Consider the following 21,268-nt stretch of genomic DNA (forward strand, 5'->3'; position numbering starts at 1 on the left):
GGCAGGTGCGGGATTCACCGCGCCCCCTGGCGATTCACTGACCCGGCAGGGGTTCAGAGAATCCCGCCCCTGATCAGAGGCATTGGGTGAGATTCTCCGTTTGGGATGCTATGGCGGGATTCTCCGTAGCCCGAAGCCGAAATCGTTATCAGTGATTGGGCGGAGTATGGACTCCAATGCCAAAATCGGGGCTGGCGCTGGTCGACCATTTTCCACCCGTCCAAAATGACGTCATCGTGACGCGCATTGTTTCAGCGCCGTTGCCGCATCATCGGCCGGCCCACTCACGGTGCTTCGCCCCCAGCAGGGAGTGGCCAGAGAGTGGGCTATGGAGTCGCGAATGGCACGTTAGGGTCAGCACACGGCCGGCACCATGTTGTGCGGCACGACCGGCAGGTTGTCAGCCGTGCGCATGCGCAGCCCGGGATCCGGCCATTCTGCATCCACTTACTGTGCGATCCGCGGGATTTTCGCTCAGCGCCGGTGCTAGTCCCTCGCCAGTATCGGAATCATTGAGGGATCAGCGCTGGTCCCAGCACTTATCCTCCAGAGCGGAGAATCCAGCCCTGTGTTCTCCCGCCAGAGGAGAATTCCCACTGGCAGCACAAATCGGGAAGCAATTCAGCATGGATAAGAATACGAGTGATTCCAGAGGGTATCACGCTATTGGGCAGTCATTTTGAGAGGGCGGCCTGACAGTGAAGCCTCGTGGCCGGTCACCCTGCCCACCCCTTGTCCCCAGCAAATTAACCCCGCACATCACCCCCCACCTCAATTACGGAGGGGATCGGACCACCCCTCCCGAGGTCTCCCCAAGTAGGAAGACCCCCCCACCCAGGGACCCCTTAATAGGGAGACCCTCAGGGACCCCATAATAGGGATCCCCCCTCCCCCCACCCCCTAATAAGGAGAATCCCTGGGACTCCCTAACTGAAGAGACCCTCTAACTAGAGGGACCCCCATGGAGATCTCTTAACTAAAGGACCCCCACAGGGACAGCCTGACTAAACACACCAACCCACAGAGATCTCTCTAACCAAAGGGACATCCCACAGGCACCCCCTGACTAAAGTGACCACCCTCATAGACCCTGCTAGAGAGGTATTGAAAAAAATTACATCTGTAACACTTTGAAGCTCCAGGTGTCCATTCCTGGAAGGAGAACAGCTGTGAGCTATGTTTGTGCCTTCTTTGGACCTGTACAGCCAGTGAAGAGCTAGATTCACAAAACAATTTTGGTGAGAGAAACAGTGGCTACCCTGGCTTAATGGATCCCTGCAGAGCTGTAACAATATACAATTGGTTCTATTGTTTGACGTTCCAGTGAGCAATCAACCACAATGCGTTTGGCAGGCAATGGACTGTGAATTTCAATGTAAACAATCCAGTTCAAATATTCAGCAACCTAGTCATACATACTGCCTTCAATACTTCAAAAGTCAACAAAATTGACTGTGAGAAAACCACTTCAAAGTTTTCCATCACATTAAAGGAATAACTTTCACCTTCATCTCACAGACCTTTAAACGTTGCATGCTGACAGACTTTTTAAAGTATTTGCGGGTACAGATGAGATCACTTTCATTTTATTATGAGAAAACTTTATTTCTTACATACTGACTTACTGTTTAAAGGGTTAAGGGCTGCAGATAAGAACACTTGCACTTCATTATTATGATGTGGAGGTGATGGCGTTGGACTGGGGTGAGCACAGTAAGAAGTCTTACAACACCAGGTTAAAGTCCAACAGGTTTGTTTCGAATCACTAGTTTTTGGAGCACTGCTCCTTCCTCAGGTGAATGAAGGGGTAGGTTCCAGAAACATATATATAGACAAAGTCAAAGATGCAAGACGATACTTTGAATGCGAGCATTTGCAGGTAATTAAGTCTTTACAGATCAAGAGAGAGGGGTAATCCCAGGTTAAAGAGGTGTGAATTGTCTCAAGCCAGGACAGTTAGTAGGATTTCACAAGCCCAGGCCAGATGGTGGGGGTCCAATCACCATCTGGCCTGGGCTAGCGAAATCTGACCAACTGTCTCTCTGGAACTGTAAAGACTTAATTACTGCAAATGCTCACATTCAAAGCATCGTCTTGTATCTTTGAGGATACCCAGGTCTCATTGCACATTCCCCTCTCATAATTTATGGACATTTAGATAATAGTCTGCCTTCTCATTTTGCTACCAAAGTGGATAACCTCACATTTATCCAAATTATACTGAACCTGCCACTCATTTATCCACTCCCTCAACTTGCCCAAATCACACAGAAGGATATTTGCATCCTCCTCACAGCTCACCCTCCCACCCAATCTGGTGTTATCTGGAAATTTGGAAATATTACATTTTGTTCCCTTATCTAAACCATTAATATATATTGTCAGGGGTCCCAGAACCGATCCCTTCGGTACCCACTGCCAATTTTAAAAAGACCCATTAATTCCTACTCTTTGTTTTCTGTCTTCCAACCAGTTTTCTATCCATCTCAATACACTAACCTCTAATCCCATGTGCTTTAATTTTATTTTATACACTAATCTCTTATGTGGGATTTTGTCAGAAGCCTTCTCAAGGTCCAAATATACCACATCCACTGGCTCTGCATCATCAACTCTACTAGTTACATCCTCGAAGAATTCCAGTCGGTTTGTCAACTATGATTTCCCTTTCATAAATCCATGCTGACTCTGTCCAATCTGGCCACTGTTTTCTAAGCACTCTGCTATCTATTGATGATGGATTCTATAATTTAGCTACCCTCCAATTTACAGGAACTGTTTCAGAGTCTATTTTGGAATTTTGGAAGATGACCACCTATGCATTCAGTGGGTGTGATCCAATGGCCATGCAGCGCCTGAAAAGTAGCTCGACACAGCACAGTGTGGCTGGTAAAAGCTGGGAGACCTCGTTCCTAGGACCTACCTCACTCACAATGCCTCGCGCGATCCAATGCAATCTCACGAGACGCTGCGATGTAAATCCTGCCTATTGTGGGTGGGATCACCTTTTGGCAAATCTGCGTATTAGAGCGAGACAGCCATCTTCCCCAATATTGACTGGGACTCACTTAGTGCTAGGAGCTTGGATGTGGCAGAGTTTCTAAGGAACATCCAAGAGGGCTTCTTAAAACAATATGTAAATAGTCCAACTAGGGAAGGGCTGTACTGGACCTGGTATTGGGGAATGAGCCCGGCCAGGTGGTAGAAGTTTCAGTAGGGGAGCATTTCAGGAACAGTGACCACAATTCAGTAAGTTTCAAAGTGCTGGTGGACAAAGATAAGAGTGGTCCTTGGGTGAATGTACTAAATTGGGGGAAGGCTGAGGGCAGCACCACGGTGGCACAGTGGTTAGCATTGCTGCCTACGGCGCTGAGGACCCGGGTTCGAATCCCGGCCCTGGGTCACTGTCCGTGAGGAGTTTGCACATTCTCCCCGTGTCTGCGTGGGTTTCACCCCCACAACCCAAAGATGTGCAGGGTAGGTGGATCTGCCACGCTAAATTGCCCCTTCGTTGGAAAAAAAATTGGGTACTCTAAATTTATTTTTTTTAAATTGGGGGAAGGCTAATTACAACAAAATTAGGAGGTAACTGAAGAACCTAGATTGGGGCGGATGTTTGAGGGTAAATCAACATCTGACATGTGGCTTTCAAATGTCAGTTGAAAGGAATTCAGGACCGGCATGTTCCTGTGAAGAAGAGGGATAAATATGGCAAATTTCGGGAACCTTGGATAACGAGAGATATTGTAGGCCTCATCAAAAGAAAAAGGAGGCATTTGTCAGGGCCAGAAGGCTGGGAACAGATGAAGCATGTGTGGAATATAAGGAAAGTAGGAAGGAACTTAAGCAAGGAGTCAGGAGGGCTGAAAGGGATCATGAAAAGTCACTGGCAAATTGGGTTAAGGAAAATCCCAAGGCTTTTTACACGTACATAAAAAGCAAGAGGGTAGCCAGGGAAAGGTGCGAGGTACTAAATGAATACTTTGCATCAGTATTCACCAAAGAGACGCAATTGGTGGATGTTGAGTCTGGAGAAGGGTGTGTTGATAGCCTGGGTCACATTGAGATCCAAAAAGACGGGGTGTTGGGCGTCTTGAAAAATATTAAGGTGGATAAGTCCCCAGGGCCTGATGGGATCTTCCCCAGAAAGCTGAAGGAGGCAAGAGAGGAAATTGCTGAGGCCTTGACAGAAATCTTTGGATCCTCACTGTCTTCAGGTGATGTCCCGGAGAACTGGAGAATAGCTACTGTTGTTCCTTTGTTTAAGCAAGGATCATCCAGGGAACTACAGGCCAGTGAGCCTTATGTCAGTGGTAGGAAATTACTGGAGAGAATTCTTTGAGACAGGATCTACTCCCATTTGGAAGCAAGTGAATGTATTAGCGAGAGACAGCATGGTTTTGTGAAGGGGAGGTCGTGTCTCACTAACTGTGCGCCACGGAGGAACACAGGCCTCCTCTCGGAATTAGCCCACCCCGTGATCTGTAGCCCCCAATCGTGGGCCTGGCAACCGTGGAGTCCCCTCCAGAGTCAAATCCCAACCTCCCCCCCCACCAGGACGGTCCATGCAGCCAGAACGCCGAGGCCACACTGGGTAGGACCACCCGCGTACGACGCAGGCGGGACTCGGCGGGCACTTGGCGCGTTGAGCGCGGAGAATCTCCGGGATGTTCACGTTCAGCGGGATTTGCACCCTACCCCCCGCCAATTCTCCGACCCGGCGCGGGATCGTAAACTTCCGCCCCTTGTTAGTGGAAAATACCACTTGCGTAGCCACTGCATAGTTGCAGCATAAAACAGCTTCCTTAACCTCCAGGGAAACTTGCCAAGCACCCTTTTCTCCTGCGTTATAATCAGCTGTGATTTTTTGAAATTTGGCATTCTTACATTTGTCCTGATGAATGGAAGTCACTAAAATTCAATAACATAGCTCTATCTTTTCAGCAGTATTCAAGTTCTGTGCAGCCAAGCAATTGTATCTATGTTAGAACTGTTCTCCTGGAAACAATAGGCCAATTGATGTAAACAGCTTGAAAGACCATTTTTGAAGCTAGTTGAGTGCCAGAACTCAAGGGTGACACGGTCACTTCTTTGACTAGATAAGGTTAATATTTGAGGTGCATTCGCAAGTCAAGTGTGGTAGGGCTGTTGTGGCACCAATTATCAATGGCATTGGATTGCAATTGGACAATAATATTAGACAATATAATTACCCCAAAACGGAGAAAAGTTTATGAATACAAAATCACTTCTCTATCTTGAGGCCACTCAATGGCATTAAGCACAAAGGATGAACTGAATACTCATTCTCTATCACAGGCTCAATGATCAGAATAAAAATCTATTATTGGAATCAAATTTGTCTGATAATGTAATGTTTGCAATTGAGTAAACAGATCTTTCTTTATTTTGAGATGACAACATATTGCAGGAATCTTTATTGTTATTATCTTCAATGTAGTTACCTGCTGGGCAGAAGCAACCGTATGTGCCATAGCTATCACAGGTGGTCTGTGGATTTGAACAAGTAGATAAGCAAGGAGAGCCACATTCCTGATATACCTGGTTTCCTGGACATGGTATGGGGGCTGAAATAGATCAATATTCAGTTATGATTTGTTAAATGTATTCATAGAATCATAGAATCATTGCAGCTTTTCACTAAGCAATTTCAATTATTGACAAGGCAGCCTCTGATCATTTTATTTGTCTCCTCCAACTTTACAAAGCTGTTTTCCTACCTATATCCTCAGTATTTCATTTTCTATTCACTCTCTGCACATTGGTACAATAACTCCCAACTCTCCCTCTTCCCTATTAAGTTCAATATGGTCTCCCACCTACGCTGACTTCCCTGGTCGATTCCCACGTGTACATCCTGTTACAGATGCCTGGTCAGCTATTAACGGTGGTTAAGAGGCTGGACCAGATGCCATAACTTTTTAAAGTTTTGATGCAATGCAGAAGGAATGATTTGTTTCAGGAGTGATAATGTTCTCTCTCTCTCTCTCTAAGCTCCCCCACCCCTTCAAACAAGGCTTCTCCCTTGAGATGGCCAGACTTGAATCCCTTATTTTGGCTGATTGCCCACCCCTTCTATATAAAAGAAAGAGCTTTCTGCCCACTCCCTTCCAGACTAAAGAATAGAGTTATGCCATTCATATGCAACTAGCCTCCCATTGATGGACAAATAGGTCATCAGACGCTATGATGGGCTAATATCTGGTCAAAGAAGGTTGTCCCAAATGACAATGGATGTTCAGCGGATCATCCTGGCTGAACCATTCCTGTAACCACACCCAACCTTTGGACACTAAGGGGCACTTTAGCATGGCTAATCCACCTAACCAGCACATCTTTTGACTATGGGAGAAAACCAGAGCACCCAGAGGAAACCCACCCAGACACGGGGAGAATGCGCAAACTACACACAGACAGTCACCCGAGGTTGGAATTAAACCAGGGTCCCTGGTGCTGTAAGGCAGCAGTGATACCCACTGTGCCACCATGCCACCCTTTGATGGGGCATTGCCGATGTGCCACCTATTGATGTGGGAATTGTGAGGAAAACCCGTATTTGTTGCCTAATTGCTGTCGGGAAGCTGGTGCTGAGTGGCCTTCTTGAACTGCTACAGTTCATCAGGTGTAGGTGTACCCACAGTGCTGTTAGGGAAGAAGATTCAGGATTTGGACTTGGTGGGGAACTTGCAGGGTCGCAGTGGTTCCTTGCATCTGCTGCCCTTGTCCTTTTAGGTGATAACTATTGTGGGTTTAGAAGATTCTGCTGAAGAAGCTTTGATTAACTTTCTGCAGAGCATCTTGTAGATGGTATATATTGCTGGTTTTCTTTCACGTGAGGTGCCAACACCATGCACCATTCTGTATACATACATTATAACTAGCTCCTTATCCCACTGGTTATATAAATCCATTATTCAACTGGGTCCTTTTCATTACATTTAAGCGTGAGTGAAATTGGTATAATTTGATTTCTTCAAAGTCGGATTTTCACTGTCACTTCTTGTTTCGCTCAGTGTTGTGGAGTAAAAATTTGAGAACTCCCACCTTAAAAGCACTGTGATGGTACCTACATCACATGAGCAGGAAGTTCAAGAGGGCAACTCACCACCACCTTCTCAAGGTAATTGGGATGGGCAACAAATGCTGACTGTCAGCAAGCACGGGAATGATGAGTTAATGTGATGGTGCAAGCTGCAATACAGGTAGCAGAGAACTAGGGATGAATGAACATGGAACAGCAAATTCCTACATATACAATCAAATTACAATGAAATTAAAACAGGTGACAAAATATATCACAATGACATGGCCAAAACGTTCAGGCAATAAGATGGGTCATCCTACTTACGACAGAAGGAAATATTTCTCCAATTGGTGACTGGCTCCAGTAACCTCGAACATTGTCGGGAATATTCAGATAGAGTCTGACAACTGCATTGAGTGTCACCTTTGGTTGTGCATTTGTACAAATCTCGTTGACATTCCGAAACATAATTTGTCTTTGGTAATTTACAGAGAGGCGCCACTTTATTCAACATACAGGAGCAATCGGGCACCTAGGAAATTCAACAGGTTAGTTTCATGATGATGAAAATACAAAAGATGGAAATTTTTACCAAACAAAACGATGAAACAAAACTGATTTAAGAAAATATTCATGTCAGTGAATAGGTAACACCTATGTAGGCAGATTTTGCTTTATTCAGGGAATCAATGTTACCCAAACACAAGGAGGAAGAAAAGGGGGAAAGACCTGTTATATCAGATCGCCACCCCAATTGCACTATGCAGTGATTCATTGTGATTCTCTTGATAGATAACTAATATATTAACGGTGGAAAAGGTGCATTTCCAATATCACACCTTGTTTTAGAGTCTATTCACTTAGTGCACAGAAGAGCTGTATGTGTAAAAGGTCAATTCAAGTTCTAGTTTACATAATATACTTACATAGTCTTGATAATTTTCCTCTGATCTTGCAGCGTTCAAAGGATGACATGTTTCTGAAGGATCGTCTACTTGATATTTACTGGTGAACTTGAGAGGTGAAATTACCTTGCCTAAACAAAGGTTACATATATATTATGCAAAAATATCTGATGGTGATAACTGAAAGACTGGTATAAATCCTACAAATGATGGTTATTACACATTTAAAGTATCCAAATCACAACAGAGCATCAGATTTAGTTATTCCACAGTAAATAAGTGAATTCATTCTTTATACCAATCCTGTATCTTCAAGCCTCCTTGGTTGCACACCTGGGTCGAAATTCTCCGACCCCCAGCAGGGTCGGAGAATCGCCTGGGGCCGCCGAAACTCCCGCTCCCGCCGTGGCAGAGATTCTCCGGGAATCACGCCACTCCGATCGGCGAGGCCCCTGCGGCGATTCTCCGGCCCGCGATGGGCCGATATCCCGCCGCTGGGAGGCCTCTCCCGTCGCCGAGGTTTGAACCACCTCTGGTGGCGGCGGGATCGGCGGCGCGACCGGGCCCCTGGGGTCTTGGGGGGGGCGCGGGGTGATCGGACCCCGGGGGATGCCCCCACGGTGGCCAGGCCCACGGTCGGGGCTCCCCGCTCAGACTCCGGGCCAGTGCCCTGGGTGCACTCTTTCTCCTCCGCGGCCGCCATGGAAGAAACCCACATCGCGCATGCGCCGGTGGTGACGTCAGTGGCAGCTGCCGCTGACGTCACCGCCGGCGCATGCGCCGACCGGCGAAAGCCTTTCGGCCAGCCCCGCTGCCGCTAGCGCCGGTTTTTTGCGGCAGTCTTCTGGTGCCAACCGCTCCGGCGCGGGGCTAGCCCCCAAAGGTGCGGAGAATTCCCCACCTTTGGGGAGGCCCGACCCCGGAGTGGTTGGCGCCACTCCTCTATGCCGGGACCCCCCGTCACGCCGGGTAGGGGAGAATCCCGCCCCAGGTTTCTACATTCAGACTCAGTCTCGACAGCTTGCTCGGGATCAGATATGTTTAAATGAGATCACTTTTCATTCTTCTAAACTCTAATGAAAATCGGCCCAACTTGTTCAACCTTTCTTCATAAGATAAGCCCTCATCCCAGGAATTAGTTGAGTAAGCCTTCTTTGAATTGCTTCTAATGCCATTATACCTTTTTTCAAATCAGGAGACCAAAACAGCAGTCTCACCCCTTGTACAGCTGCAGTAAAGCGTCCCTGTTTTTATATTCCATTCCCCTCGCAATAAATTTTAACTTTTCATTTGCCTTCCAAATCACTTGCTGAACCAATAGACTAACCTTTTGTGATTCACGTACAAAGACATCCAGATCAATCCTTTCCCCAGGTTATGCAATCTCTTTCTACTTAATTAATTATACTGCTTTTCTATAAAAGTTCCTAGGTGGGATTCTCTGGTCCTGAGGCTAAGTGTTGACGCCGTCGGAAATGCTGTTGCATTTCTCGATGATGTCAACGTGGCCTCAAGATCAGCAATTCTGGCCCCTACAGGTGCTGATCTTGGCATCAACTGGGCGGCGCGGGGTCCGCGCATGCGCAGTGGCACTGGCGCCAACGCGTGTATGCACAGTAGCTCCCTTCTCCGCACCGACCCCAACGCAACATGACATAGGGCTACAGGGGCCGGCGTGAAAGAAAGGAGGCCCCCAGCCTAAAAGGCAGGACCGGCGATCGGTGGGCCCCGAATTATGGGGATTCTCCGGCCCAGCCCTGGGCTGAGAGAATCCCGTCCCCTATTTTCTCACATTATACTCCATCTGCGAAATGTTTGCCCATTCACTTAACCTGTCAATGTCCCTTTGCAGACTCACTAACCCCTCTTGACAACCTGCGTTCCTACCATACATCTGGTCCCTTCATCTAAATTGTTTACGTAGATTGTAAATAATTGAGGCTCTAGCACCAATCCCCTTTGGGTTTCTCTCTCCAAACAACACGCTGCTCTTTGGCCTCTCTCGTTCTCTCTCTCCAAACAACAAACTGCGTTTTGGGTTCTCTCTCCCCAAACTACACACTACTCTCCGGCCCCTCACTCTCTACCTCTCTCTCTCTCTCACCAAACTGCATATTGTTTTTAGAGCTCTCACTCTATCTCCAAACTACAAGCTACCTTTTGAGCTCGCTCTCCAGACTACATGCTGTTTTTTGGGTTCTCTCAACGTCTCATCCTCCAAACTAAACGTAGCTTTTGGCACTGTCTCCAAACTTCATGCTGCTTTGTGGGCTCTCTCTCTCAATTTCCAAATTATACACTGCTTATTGGGTTCTCTCGCTCCTCCAAATACACACTACTTTTTGAGCTCTCTCTCTCTCTCTCCTTCTCCAAATACACACTACTTTTTGAGCTCTCTCTCTCTCTCCTTCTCCAAATACACAATACTTTTTGAGCTCTTTCTCACTCTCTCCAAACAACATACTGCTTCTGGGGCTCTCTCTTTTGTGGCTCTCTCTCTTTAAACTACACGCTATGTTCTGGCCTCTCTCTCCAAACTACATGTTGCATTATGGGCTTTCTCCCTTTCTCCAAACTATATGCTGCTGTTTCGGCTCTCTCTTTTCAAACAATATGGTCTACCTCCCAACGACATACTGATTTTTGGGGCTACCTCTCCAACTACATGCTACCTTTTGTGCTCTCTTCCTCGCTAAACTACATGCTGGTTTATGGGCTCTCTTTCTTTCTCCAAACCAAAGCAAATTGCTTTTTAGGCTTTCTCCCCCTCCAAACTATGCACTGTATTTTGGGATCTCTCTCTTCAAACAACATGGTGCTTTTTGGGCTTTCTTTCTCCAAACTACATGCTACTTTATGAACTCTCTCATTCTCTCGATTCCTCTCCAAACCATACGCTGCTTTTTGGGCTCTCTTTCTCCCTCCAAACTATTTGCTGCATTTTCAGCCCTCTCCTGTCTATCTCCAAACTCTGTATTGCTTGATGTGATGTATTTCTATCGCCGGACTCCACATTGATTTCAGGCTCGCCCTCTCCTCTGTTTCTACTCTCTAATCTGTCTGACACTAATTATTTAAACACATCTAGAAAACATCCTTTGAACTTTCTCTTTTCTCATAACAACCCCAGCCTTTCTAATTTATCCACATTAGGTCATCTCTGGAACAATTATTTGGAACTATTTCCCCAACGTTTTGGCATTCGAGATAACATGCAGAGCCATGTATTGGTCAGAATACTCCAGTTGAAACTGCATTTATAAAGGTTCAACAAAACATCCTTGTTTTTGTGCTCTTTCCTGGGACAGAATCCCATTTTACTTTTTAATCACTTTGTCATCTGCTCTGGGAAGATAGCACAATTGCTTCACAGCTCCAGGGTCGCAGGTTCGATTCCGGCTTGGGTCACTGCCTGTGTGGAGTCTGCACGTTCTCCCCATGTGTGCATGGGTTTCCTCCGGGTGCTCCGGTTTCCTCTCACAGTCACAAAGATGTGCAGGTTAGGTGGATTGGCCATGATAAATTGCCCTTAGTGTCCAAAATTGCCTTTAGTGCTGGGTGGGGTTACTGGGTTATGGGGGTCGGGGAGAGGTGTTGACCCTGGGTAGGGTGCTCTTTCCAAGAGCCGGTGCAGACTCGATGGGCCGAATGGCCTCCTTCTGCACTGTAAATTCTATGATAATTGGTTTATATCGTTATTGAGCATCACTTGAAATTCTGTCACAGGCTTGTTTTAATTACACAGAATTTGCAAGTTCTATTTAATTCAAGATGTTACCTTTTAAAAATGTATTGCTCAACAGATACAAGTGCACAGTTCTTTTAAATGCAGAAACCGGCATGAGATACAGAATATAAATGATATGGGGATGCTAAAGCAGTATAAACAGTTTAAAGTTGAATCAATAACTACTCAGATTTATTTCATTTCAGTGAAATAAAATATCATGTTAACTTAGTGCCGATGACAAGTTAAAATATGCACTTACCTTTTAGCTTAAACTCATTTAGCTGAGGATGTCCATTAAAATCCCCACAAAGGCCACATGTTTTATTCCTATATTCATCTCCAAGTTCAACCTTTAATCAAAAAGACCAAAAATACTTTTCAATGTGTATTTAAATTTACAGCATGTGGTTTGTCCTGATATTGTACTGCAAGGACTGTGGAGACTTTAGGAACCACAACCATCCGGGCCACAATTTTAAATTATGAATGGGGCTGCAATGCTTTCACTTCAATGAAATATCGTCGCACCAATTTAAAAACAGATTAAATTAACGGGGCGGGGTTTATCAGCTATTCTTGCTGCCAGGAAATTCCGGTCACACGCCTGCACATGGGTGTGTGCAGGCAGTGAGATGTGCTGACAACAGGAAATCCCGTTCATTATGGTGGGACCAGTAGATCCCGCTGGTGGAGCTGCAGAAAGGTCACGGTGGAGCTGCTCATACAGAGTCAGTTAAAAGCTGGTGAAAAATGGTGAAAGTAACTTTAGAGCTGGTTAATTGGTTATCACTGAAATTAGCCAGGGGTCACAATATGCGACTTCTGCCCACAACAGGCCTCTGCTGCTCACGTACTACATGCATCAGAAAGGGGCCTAATATCATTACTAATTGGCACCAGTCAAAGCTGCCCTCCATCAAGTGCAGCTGCTGCAAGTCGTTCTATGTCATGTTAGAGTACCTTTAAGAAATGAGTGTTTAAGAAATGTACCTTTAAGAAATGGGTGTTTATCAGTGATGTCAGAGTGTGGGTGGAGCTGGGCTGTCTGTCAGCTTTTTATTTTTGTTTCAGGCTGTTTGCTGCAGGATGTGTTTTAGTTTTGTTTGAACTGAAACCAGACAGAGAAGGTGTACTGTTGATCTCTCTGCCATGAAAAGATTGTCTCTTGATCATTTGGTGAATTCAGAATTATAAATGTTCTGAGTAGTGACTTTAACCTAACGTGCTTCTGTTCAAGGTTATTTTTTTTGTAAGACTTCTGGATGTCAAAAGGATAGCGTACGCATTACTTAGTGTTATATTCTTTGGGGGTTGTATTTGAATTGATGGTTGGAAGATGTTCACGGTATATTTTAAAAAGGTTAACTTGGGCTCATAGAATAAACATTGTTTTGTTTTAAAAAATACTTCTCCATTTCTGCTCTACCACACCTGTCGAGTGGGCCGTGTGCTCCCCAAACCATTATCTATTAAAAGTTGTGGGTCAGGAGAACTCCATGATACACTTTGGGGTTCTCTAAACCCTAGCCCATATAAAATTGGGGGCTCATCCGGGATAAAAGTCTATCTATTGGATTGGCTTAGTGAACTTAAAGACAGTGAGGGGTGAGCATATTGTGGTTGATTTTCAGGTGTGGTATTCTAGTTTAAGTGGGGAGTGTGTTGTAGACAATGGCGCTTTCAGAGGCTCTGATGTTTTTGGGGGTGGTGTAGCCACCTAAAATGGACGCTGAGCTACAAAATAAGCCAAGCGCTAAGACTGCTGGGAAACAGACAGTTTAGCCAGACCAGCAGTCTGCAAAGAGAGCATTTTGCATTCTGCAGCAGCAGAAACCAGTTTGGGCTCAGGTGAGAAGACCTTAGCTAGGTGCAAATGGCAAAACGCTTTGCATGCTAATGAGGCAATCAGACCTGAACACCCACACAATAGACACATTTGATTCTGAATGGACACATTTGAATCAAGGCCCAGACATCGAGGCACCAGAAACCTCCAAACAAAAGGGCATAAGAAACGCCCCCCCATCACGGAGACCCCCTCGCATTGGGGAATTAAAACAGTATCGATGAGGAATTGACCCAATAGGTATCCAAAGGTTAAAGCCCGCCCAAGAAGAGGGAAGGACAATGGAATCCCTATAAAAGACAGGGACCTCGTGTTGTCCGGTCTGCTTTTCCGTGCTCCGGCTCTGACCAAGACCTTGAAGATCCAATTTGACTCCAGCCGTCGAGCACCAGCCGCCGAACCGTAAGTGCCAGTACGACGCTCGCTACGCGAACTAAGCCCGCTAGAACCCCCAGTGACCAGAACGCTTGCTGAAGGTTGCAGCCCAAGACCAGGACGAAGGCTTCGCTCCCTGACCTTGCCTGTTCCTGTTAGATAAGTATTCTGATTACTTTAGTTTAGTCATAGCTTAGTCTCTTAGTGCGTGCATGAGTATTTATTATAACTGTATAATAAATATTATCGTTTGGACCTTACTAATCGGTGTATCGTCTTTATTACTTTGAACTTGACCTTGGAATACTCGTGACGGTGTCTATACGGCACCTGGCGACTCCTAAAGCTGAATAAATACATAGAACAGAGCCTAGTGGTGTTAAGCACTTGGAAGTTAATACACCCCAATAAACGCGTTTTACGCCCATAGTAAAACGTGCAACATTTAGTGGCGACATCCTGACGGGACACGGTTGTAAGTGGAAACCCCACACCGTCCAGGACCCTGAAATTTGAATTGGAACTCCAAATTACAGAGAAAGTAAGAAAGTAAAGAAAATCACGAGTATTCAAGGTGTTCAAACTAATAAGCGTAATTCGGAAGTGTGTTTAGTGCATGCGTACTAACAGGGCTGTAAGGTAAAACTGAAAGCATTTTGTTGCGACAAACTTTCGGCAGTTTTTGAACGGAACATAGCGTAAGCCGTACCCGTTTCTTGAAACACAACCCCAGCAACCCCCTGTTCCAAATTAACTAAAAGAGAGTCAGAGAAAATGGCCATGCAGGCAATGGAACGTCTGATGGATCCAGAAAGGTTTGTGGTCGCAGCGACCAGCAGCAGTAGCAGGGTAGGTCAGTGTCCCACGTGGGAGCTGGAACTCCGCAAATATCTGCAGGGAAAGGGATGGCCCCTTTGGAAAGAGTTTTGTTTGAATGAGGAGACAGGTCCCGGAAGTATAGGACATACTTGGTGGGAGAACCTCTCTCAAATTCATAAAAAGAACATGAGTAAAGCACGTAAGCCGATGGCGATTGTGTCCTGTTTGGCACAGTTGCGAGGCACAGAGGAGGTCGTCAGGACGCTCCGGGCAGAATTAGAGGAAAGGAACCGAATGAGTAAGGTCGATGTCAGGGACATTGAGAAGGAAAATCTGGATCTAAGAGGGAAGTTGGTAGAGAAAGGTAGAGAGGTGGATGATGCCAAGAGGGCACATCAGTCTTGTCTAGCCCATCTCAGCAGTTCCCAGACCCAGTACGAAAAGGCTTATCAGGACGTGCAACGTGCCGTTCTGATAAGAAAGGAATCAGACAAGCAGGTGGAGGCGTTGCAGAGGCAATGCTCTGATCTCAAAGCAGCTTTGAGAGCACTCCATGCTGCAACCACAGAGCAAAGGCAAAGTACTGTGGATCACGCGAAATGCAGGAAACAGATTGCAGAGCTGCAATCGCTGCTTTCGGTGCAAAATGGGTTCCAAAGCACCTTTGGAACCCAGTTAGATGGAGACAATGCCCCAGATTGGCAAGAATTAAGTGAAACAGCGCAGCGATATGTTCAGCGAACATGTGCGCCAGCAGCGCAACAGAAAAGGCAAGCACCCCCACCCCCCACAGATCAGATCATAACCGCACCCATGAATCCCGTAACCACGCAGAGAAAAGCTATAACAGAAGGCGCACCAGATATAACCTACACCACCCCCTTAACTGTAACCCAGCTCAGGGACGCATGTGAGAAGATCACTCCGTTCCTCCCCACCGCAGACCCCCACCAGTTTTTCACTAAAGTGAAACAGCAGGCTACCATGTACGGCCTGGATGAGAGAGAGCAGGTTAAGCTCACAGTTCTGAGCTTAGACCAGTCAGTAGTAGCAGCCCTCCCCGACCCACAGAACGTTGCAGGAGGCACCCTAGAGGAGATGCACACCTCCATTTTAGATGCCATCGGGTATAATCGAGGTGACCCCGTGGAAGGACTTAATAAGTGCAGGCAGAAAAGATCCGAACACCCCACAGCATTCGCAGGAAGGCTGTGGATTCATTTCAACGCAGTTTTCGGCGACTTAAATAGAGCGCATTTGAACCAGGAAAATATGGTCAAATGGACGCGCACCATTATCTCACACGCAACAGAGGCAGGACAGAGCGCTTGCAACAGTTATGACCCCTCAGAAGAGGCCCATAATGAGAAATGGGTCCTGGAAAGGTTGTCCCGCGCATGGGAGCAATCAATTCAGGGAAAGAGTAAGGTTCAATCCCCAGAAGAGGCTCAGGCTGCCGCAGATATTCAGGCAGTGAGAGAGCACCAGAAACCCGCATGGGTAAATGAAGGGAAGAACAGCCCACAACAGAAAGGCCAGGAATGCTATAACTGTGGACAGTTAGGGCATTGGGCAAAAGAATGCAATGCACCCCAGCGATCTCAGAGAGGCCAGCAGACAGGCACTCTGAACCGCAGTAAGGCAAAACCCATCCACAATGTAGCAGTACAGTCAGGACCCACCAATGTGGACGAGACGAACTGATGGTGTTCGGGCTCCCCCACTTGGGTCTGTGACACACTCTGGGATTCATCAGGGAGACCCGTAGTCACAGCGAGAGTAAAAGGGAAGCCCATAGAGTTACGCTGGGACACAGGAGGCTCCCGCACCACCATTAACTCTACGATCACGGCACACGCAGACACGTGGCCGACCACATCCACCATTACACTTAGCGGGTTCACCGGACACTCGCAGCAGGGACATATCACAGCACCCGTAGCGATCCAGCTAGGGAACATCTCAACCAAACACCCCGTTGTTTTAGTAAATCTTCCCCGGACAGCAGAACACATCCTGGGGATAGATTTTATGAACGCTCATAGCTTGTCGTTCGACCCAGTGAACCAGTGTGTCTGGCGAATGGCTAGATCAGACAGAGCACCAGCCACCCTCACAGTAGGAGACTACGCTAATCGGATTAGCGCAGTGGGAGAGTACTCATTTGACCTGACTACACTCCACACCGACAGACAAATAAAAGCCCTACTGAACAAACACAGGACAGCATTTGCAAGTCACCGTCATGACTGTGGCAGAATGACTGGACCAGTTCACGTAACGGGACAGGACCCCCGACCACAGAAACAGTATAGATTTCCCCTGGAAGCAGAGGTGGAAATAGAAAAGGTGATAGGAAGCTTATTGGAGCAAGGTGTGCTCAGAACGGTAGCCTCGACCAATAATGCCCCTATTTGGCCAGTGAGGAAGCCCGATGGATCATGGCGTCTGACCATTCTTGGTCAGAGCCGGAGCACGGAAAAGCAGACCTTGACCGAAGTTAAGCCGGAGCACAGAAAACAGACCGGACAACACGCATATTTAGCAGACAACCTCCAATACCCCGGACAGCCCCATGACTGTGAAATTGTAGCTCCCCTGCATAACACAGGACCCTTTATCGCAAAAACACCCCCCAGGAAGATAGGGAACCCAAAACAAAGCCCCCAACCCACAGACACGTGTGGACCACTGAGGATTTACGTAGACGGTTCCTCCACAGTTTTAAATGGTGAGCGTATCACAGGATGCGGCATCTATGTAGAGGACGCGCAGGGTCGCGCTCTCGAGGAGATAGCTCTAAAACTCCCAGGTCACTTAGGCGCGCAGGCAGCAGAGCTCGCGGCCATAGCGTATATAGTGGACCACCCCGCTTCTTTCCCCAGCTCAGCAGACATATATTCAGACAGCTTATATGTCTGTAATAGCTTAACCGATTTTCTGCCCCTGTGGAGGACACAAGGTTTTGTCTCCGCAGACGGGAAACCCCTTCCATCAGCCCCTTTACTCCAGCATATTTTAGAAAAAGCGAAGGACAGGACCTTCGGCATAATAAAAGAAAGAAGTCACCATAGGTCATCCCCCCCTGGGAATGTAAAAGCCGACGCACTGGCTAAGGCAGGTTCCAGGCGAGGACACTTATGGACCCCCCCAGCTAGCGCACCAGCTAGCGCCCCTGTGAGCGCAGTCCAAATCTCACAGACAGATATTAAAGATCTTGTAGCAGCACAAAAGCAGGATAAGGACCTCAGGGAGGTTTTTAAAGGCAACTTTGTGCCAGAGTACGAGAGATTTAAACACGCACTGACCACACATGAGGGTGTGATCATTAAGGAACAACTTTATGTGGTCCCGCAGCAGGACAGGAATGCAATGATTGCTTTATTCCATGATAACCACGGGCATCAGGGAATTGATGCAACAACGAGGCACCTAAGGCAACTCTGTTGGTGGCCTAACCTCAGGACTGATGTAACGCATTATATTGAGAATTGCCTTATTTGTGCTCAGAATAACCCGGAGAGGTATTCTAAGAAAGCACAACTTCGGCATACTCGCCCAGTTAACGGCCCCTGGACAAACCTCCAGATCGATTTTATAGGACCATTGCCCCCTTGCAGGAATGGCTATAAATACGTTCTGGTGGTCATCGACACCTTTACCAAATGGGTAGAGGCATTCCCCTCTAGAACAAATACAGCAAAGACAGCTGCAAAGATCCTGACCCACCACATCTTCACGAGATGGGGTTTACCCCGAAGTATCGATTCGGACCAGGGATCTCACTTCACAGGACGGGTCATGAAGAACGTCCTGACAATATTTGGAATAAAACAAAATTTTCATATTGCGTATCATCCACAGTCCAGCGGGATTGTGGAGCGCATGAATCGGACTCTAAAAACTACCCTTAGAAAAATGGTTCAGGAGAATAACTCCACATGGGATTCAGTGCTCCCATTTGCACTCATGTTCATAAGGAACACTGTTTCCACTTCCACAGGCTACACACCACACACACTCATTGCCGGACGCCCTATGAAAGGGACAGAATTCCTTTTAGGACTGGACATGACCAGCCCCGAGGTGACAGCCCTCACACACGAAAAGACGGTTAAAGACTTGGTTGAGACTGTGAGGTCTGCACAGATTGCAGCCGCAGTTCAGCTAGGCAAACGCCGTCAACAACGCACAGCTTGTTTTAATAAGACCGTTCACCCCACAGAATTCCAGGTTGGGCAACAGGTAATGTTATCTGTTTACAACCCCAGCAGTTTTTTGGCTCCAAAATATTCCGGTCCATACTCAATTTCGGATAAAATTAGCCCCTCAGTTTACAGGGTAAAATATCCTAATGGGAAGACCGCGTGGTTCCATATCAACCAGTTAAAGGCATATGGAACACAGTCTAACCATGCTCATCATGTACTGCTAGATGCAGCAGAACACTTCACCCCGCCCACTAGAGACACTTTTCCACCATCCCCCTCACAGACCAGTTCATCAACGGACTCGCCCACGACTCCGCCCACAGACCACGACAGACCACGCCCCGAAACGCCCACAAGCTGCCACAGCAGAGACAGCAGGACAGACACTGACTCTGAAGACAGCGACAGCACACAGCCATACAGCCCACACTGCACCAACTACGACCCCGACTCCAGTGACCCCATGGAAGTCACTTACCTTAAAAACCCAGACCCACCACCCGACCCCGACTACCCCGACACCACACTTGACACAACACTATGGCACAGGGACAATTCATACAGACTTGTCCGCAATGACGAAAGTGACCCCCGGTCACACAATTCGAAAATAGCATGCCTGATCCACACAAGGGTGTGGGATCCGGGAGAGCAGGACGACACGGTGTCTGAATCCCGACACGGCAACCCCTTTGTGACCCTGTTCACAGAGACAGAGGAAAAGTGAGGTGTCCAGATGATGTAAAATAGGAATCGTTTGAGGGAAACGATGTCCTTTCTGATGGAACCTGCACGTATGTTTGTCTTCGTTTTATGTTTGTTTTGTTTCAGGAATGTAAATGGTTCAGTTGGAGGATGGACATCTTCTTTTCAGCTGAAAAGATTGTGACCACCTCACATACACGTTAGCTTGTCCGCCGATACCTTTGAGAACTTCGGTTCCAAAAAAAACAGTTTGATTGGATATCTTTTCAAAGCTGTAAGGCTTGTGACCACCTCACATACACGTTATTTTATCTGCAGATATGTCTGAGAACTTCTATGGTGAGCAGCTCACCTTATCGGCTACAATATCTGAAGCCCAGCTCATTTCCCAAAAGGAGCATCTTGGCTCCTCCATTGTTTTTAGGTGCCCCTCTATTCGGCGAATAGAGGCTGCAAGTCACGGTAACCACATTCGTACCCGTTTAATCCAGGTTACTCAGGCAGTGGACAAAACGGCACTGAGGACCCGCCCTGTCTGAGAACCCACTTTGTTCAGCCAAGCTCGGGTATGGCACAGCACGCCCTACCCGGGGATCCCATCCAACTCGTACCCGTCGCGGCCCATACGCAACTCATTCGGACGTTTCTTTCAAAATTTTGTTTTCATTTTTCGTTCAGCAGCCCTTAGGCCGCCATCCCACATGCTATTTACATCCAGGAACATTCGGATGGTAAATGAGCAAAGCCTGCGAGACGGCTCGCAGAAGAAGGATTGTTAGGTGTATTCTGGTCTTCAAATTCGCTTTTGAAAAAAAAAATGAGGGGAGTCACAGGGTGTGACTTGGCCAGTCATTTTTAAAGGGTCAATCGGAATATAAAAGACAGATGCACTAACAGGTAAAGATCTTAAACTGTGTATTGACAGATACTGTGCTTGATCCCATAGCTTTCGAAGGAAGAGACAGGGATCGAAGCAAGGATTGTCCATACAGGAGGAAGAAAGAAGGAAAACCAAGTTAAAGATGATGGAAGCTCACCTATTGTTGTTAACTGTTATATCTCTACGTGTGGAAACAAGACACGTTTCCCCCACAACCCCCACCGTAAATGTTTCCCTTACAACCACTCCCCAGTGCTCAGCTCTGATCAGTGAGGTTCAGACCTGGTGCACAAAATTTATGACATGGTACTCCATGTCATACGTAATCGAATCACTACTGGTGATTGCGATCCTCGTTATCCTTGTACAGACCCTCAGGTTGAGGAAGTGGAAGAGGAGAGCCTCCCGTTCTTGCCCTTCCGTCTATGGAGTTCGATCTCCGATTTTTCGATTTCATCAATCCCCTCTGCCCCATGATGAATAAAGAACTGTGTAATGAATAAAAATTCAACCCTGTATTGTATTGTCCTATACTCGACTGCCGAGTTAGGAAATGTGATGTTGTGGTGTGAATGGTTAAGGTTTTAGAGTGTGAGGAAATGTTTAAGTAAAGTTAAGGATAATGGTGATAGGTAGAGGTTCCCAGTTTATGGTAATGCATGTCCCCTTTGACATAGCGCCAAGTAGAAATGTAAGGTAAAAAAAATTTTCTTCCCATAGTTTAAGATAGAGTAGCCCAGGAACTGGCAAGA

General features: G+C 46.8%; 1 protein-coding gene across 1 annotated transcript in view; it reads right to left on the minus strand.

Moving 5' to 3' along the window:
• The window catches only part of LOC119970925 (mucin-6-like), a 238,661-nt gene extending 230,487 nt beyond the window's left edge, over window positions 1-8,174 (minus strand). The window contains exons 1-4 of the mRNA XM_038806035.1: window positions 8,171-8,174; window positions 7,972-8,081; window positions 7,370-7,577; window positions 5,466-5,588 (exon numbers count right to left, since the gene is read on the minus strand). Of these exons, the coding sequence (XP_038661963.1) occupies window positions 5,466-5,588; window positions 7,370-7,577; window positions 7,972-8,081; window positions 8,171-8,174 (445 nt within the window). The remainder of the gene's footprint in view (window positions 1-5,465; window positions 5,589-7,369; window positions 7,578-7,971; window positions 8,082-8,170) is intronic.
• Window positions 8,175-21,268: the final 13,094 nt, after the last annotated feature.

This window comes from Scyliorhinus canicula, chromosome 9 (genome assembly GCF_902713615.1).
Source record: "Scyliorhinus canicula chromosome 9, sScyCan1.1, whole genome shotgun sequence".
NCBI classification, from domain to species: Eukaryota; Metazoa; Chordata; class Chondrichthyes; order Carcharhiniformes; family Scyliorhinidae; genus Scyliorhinus; species Scyliorhinus canicula.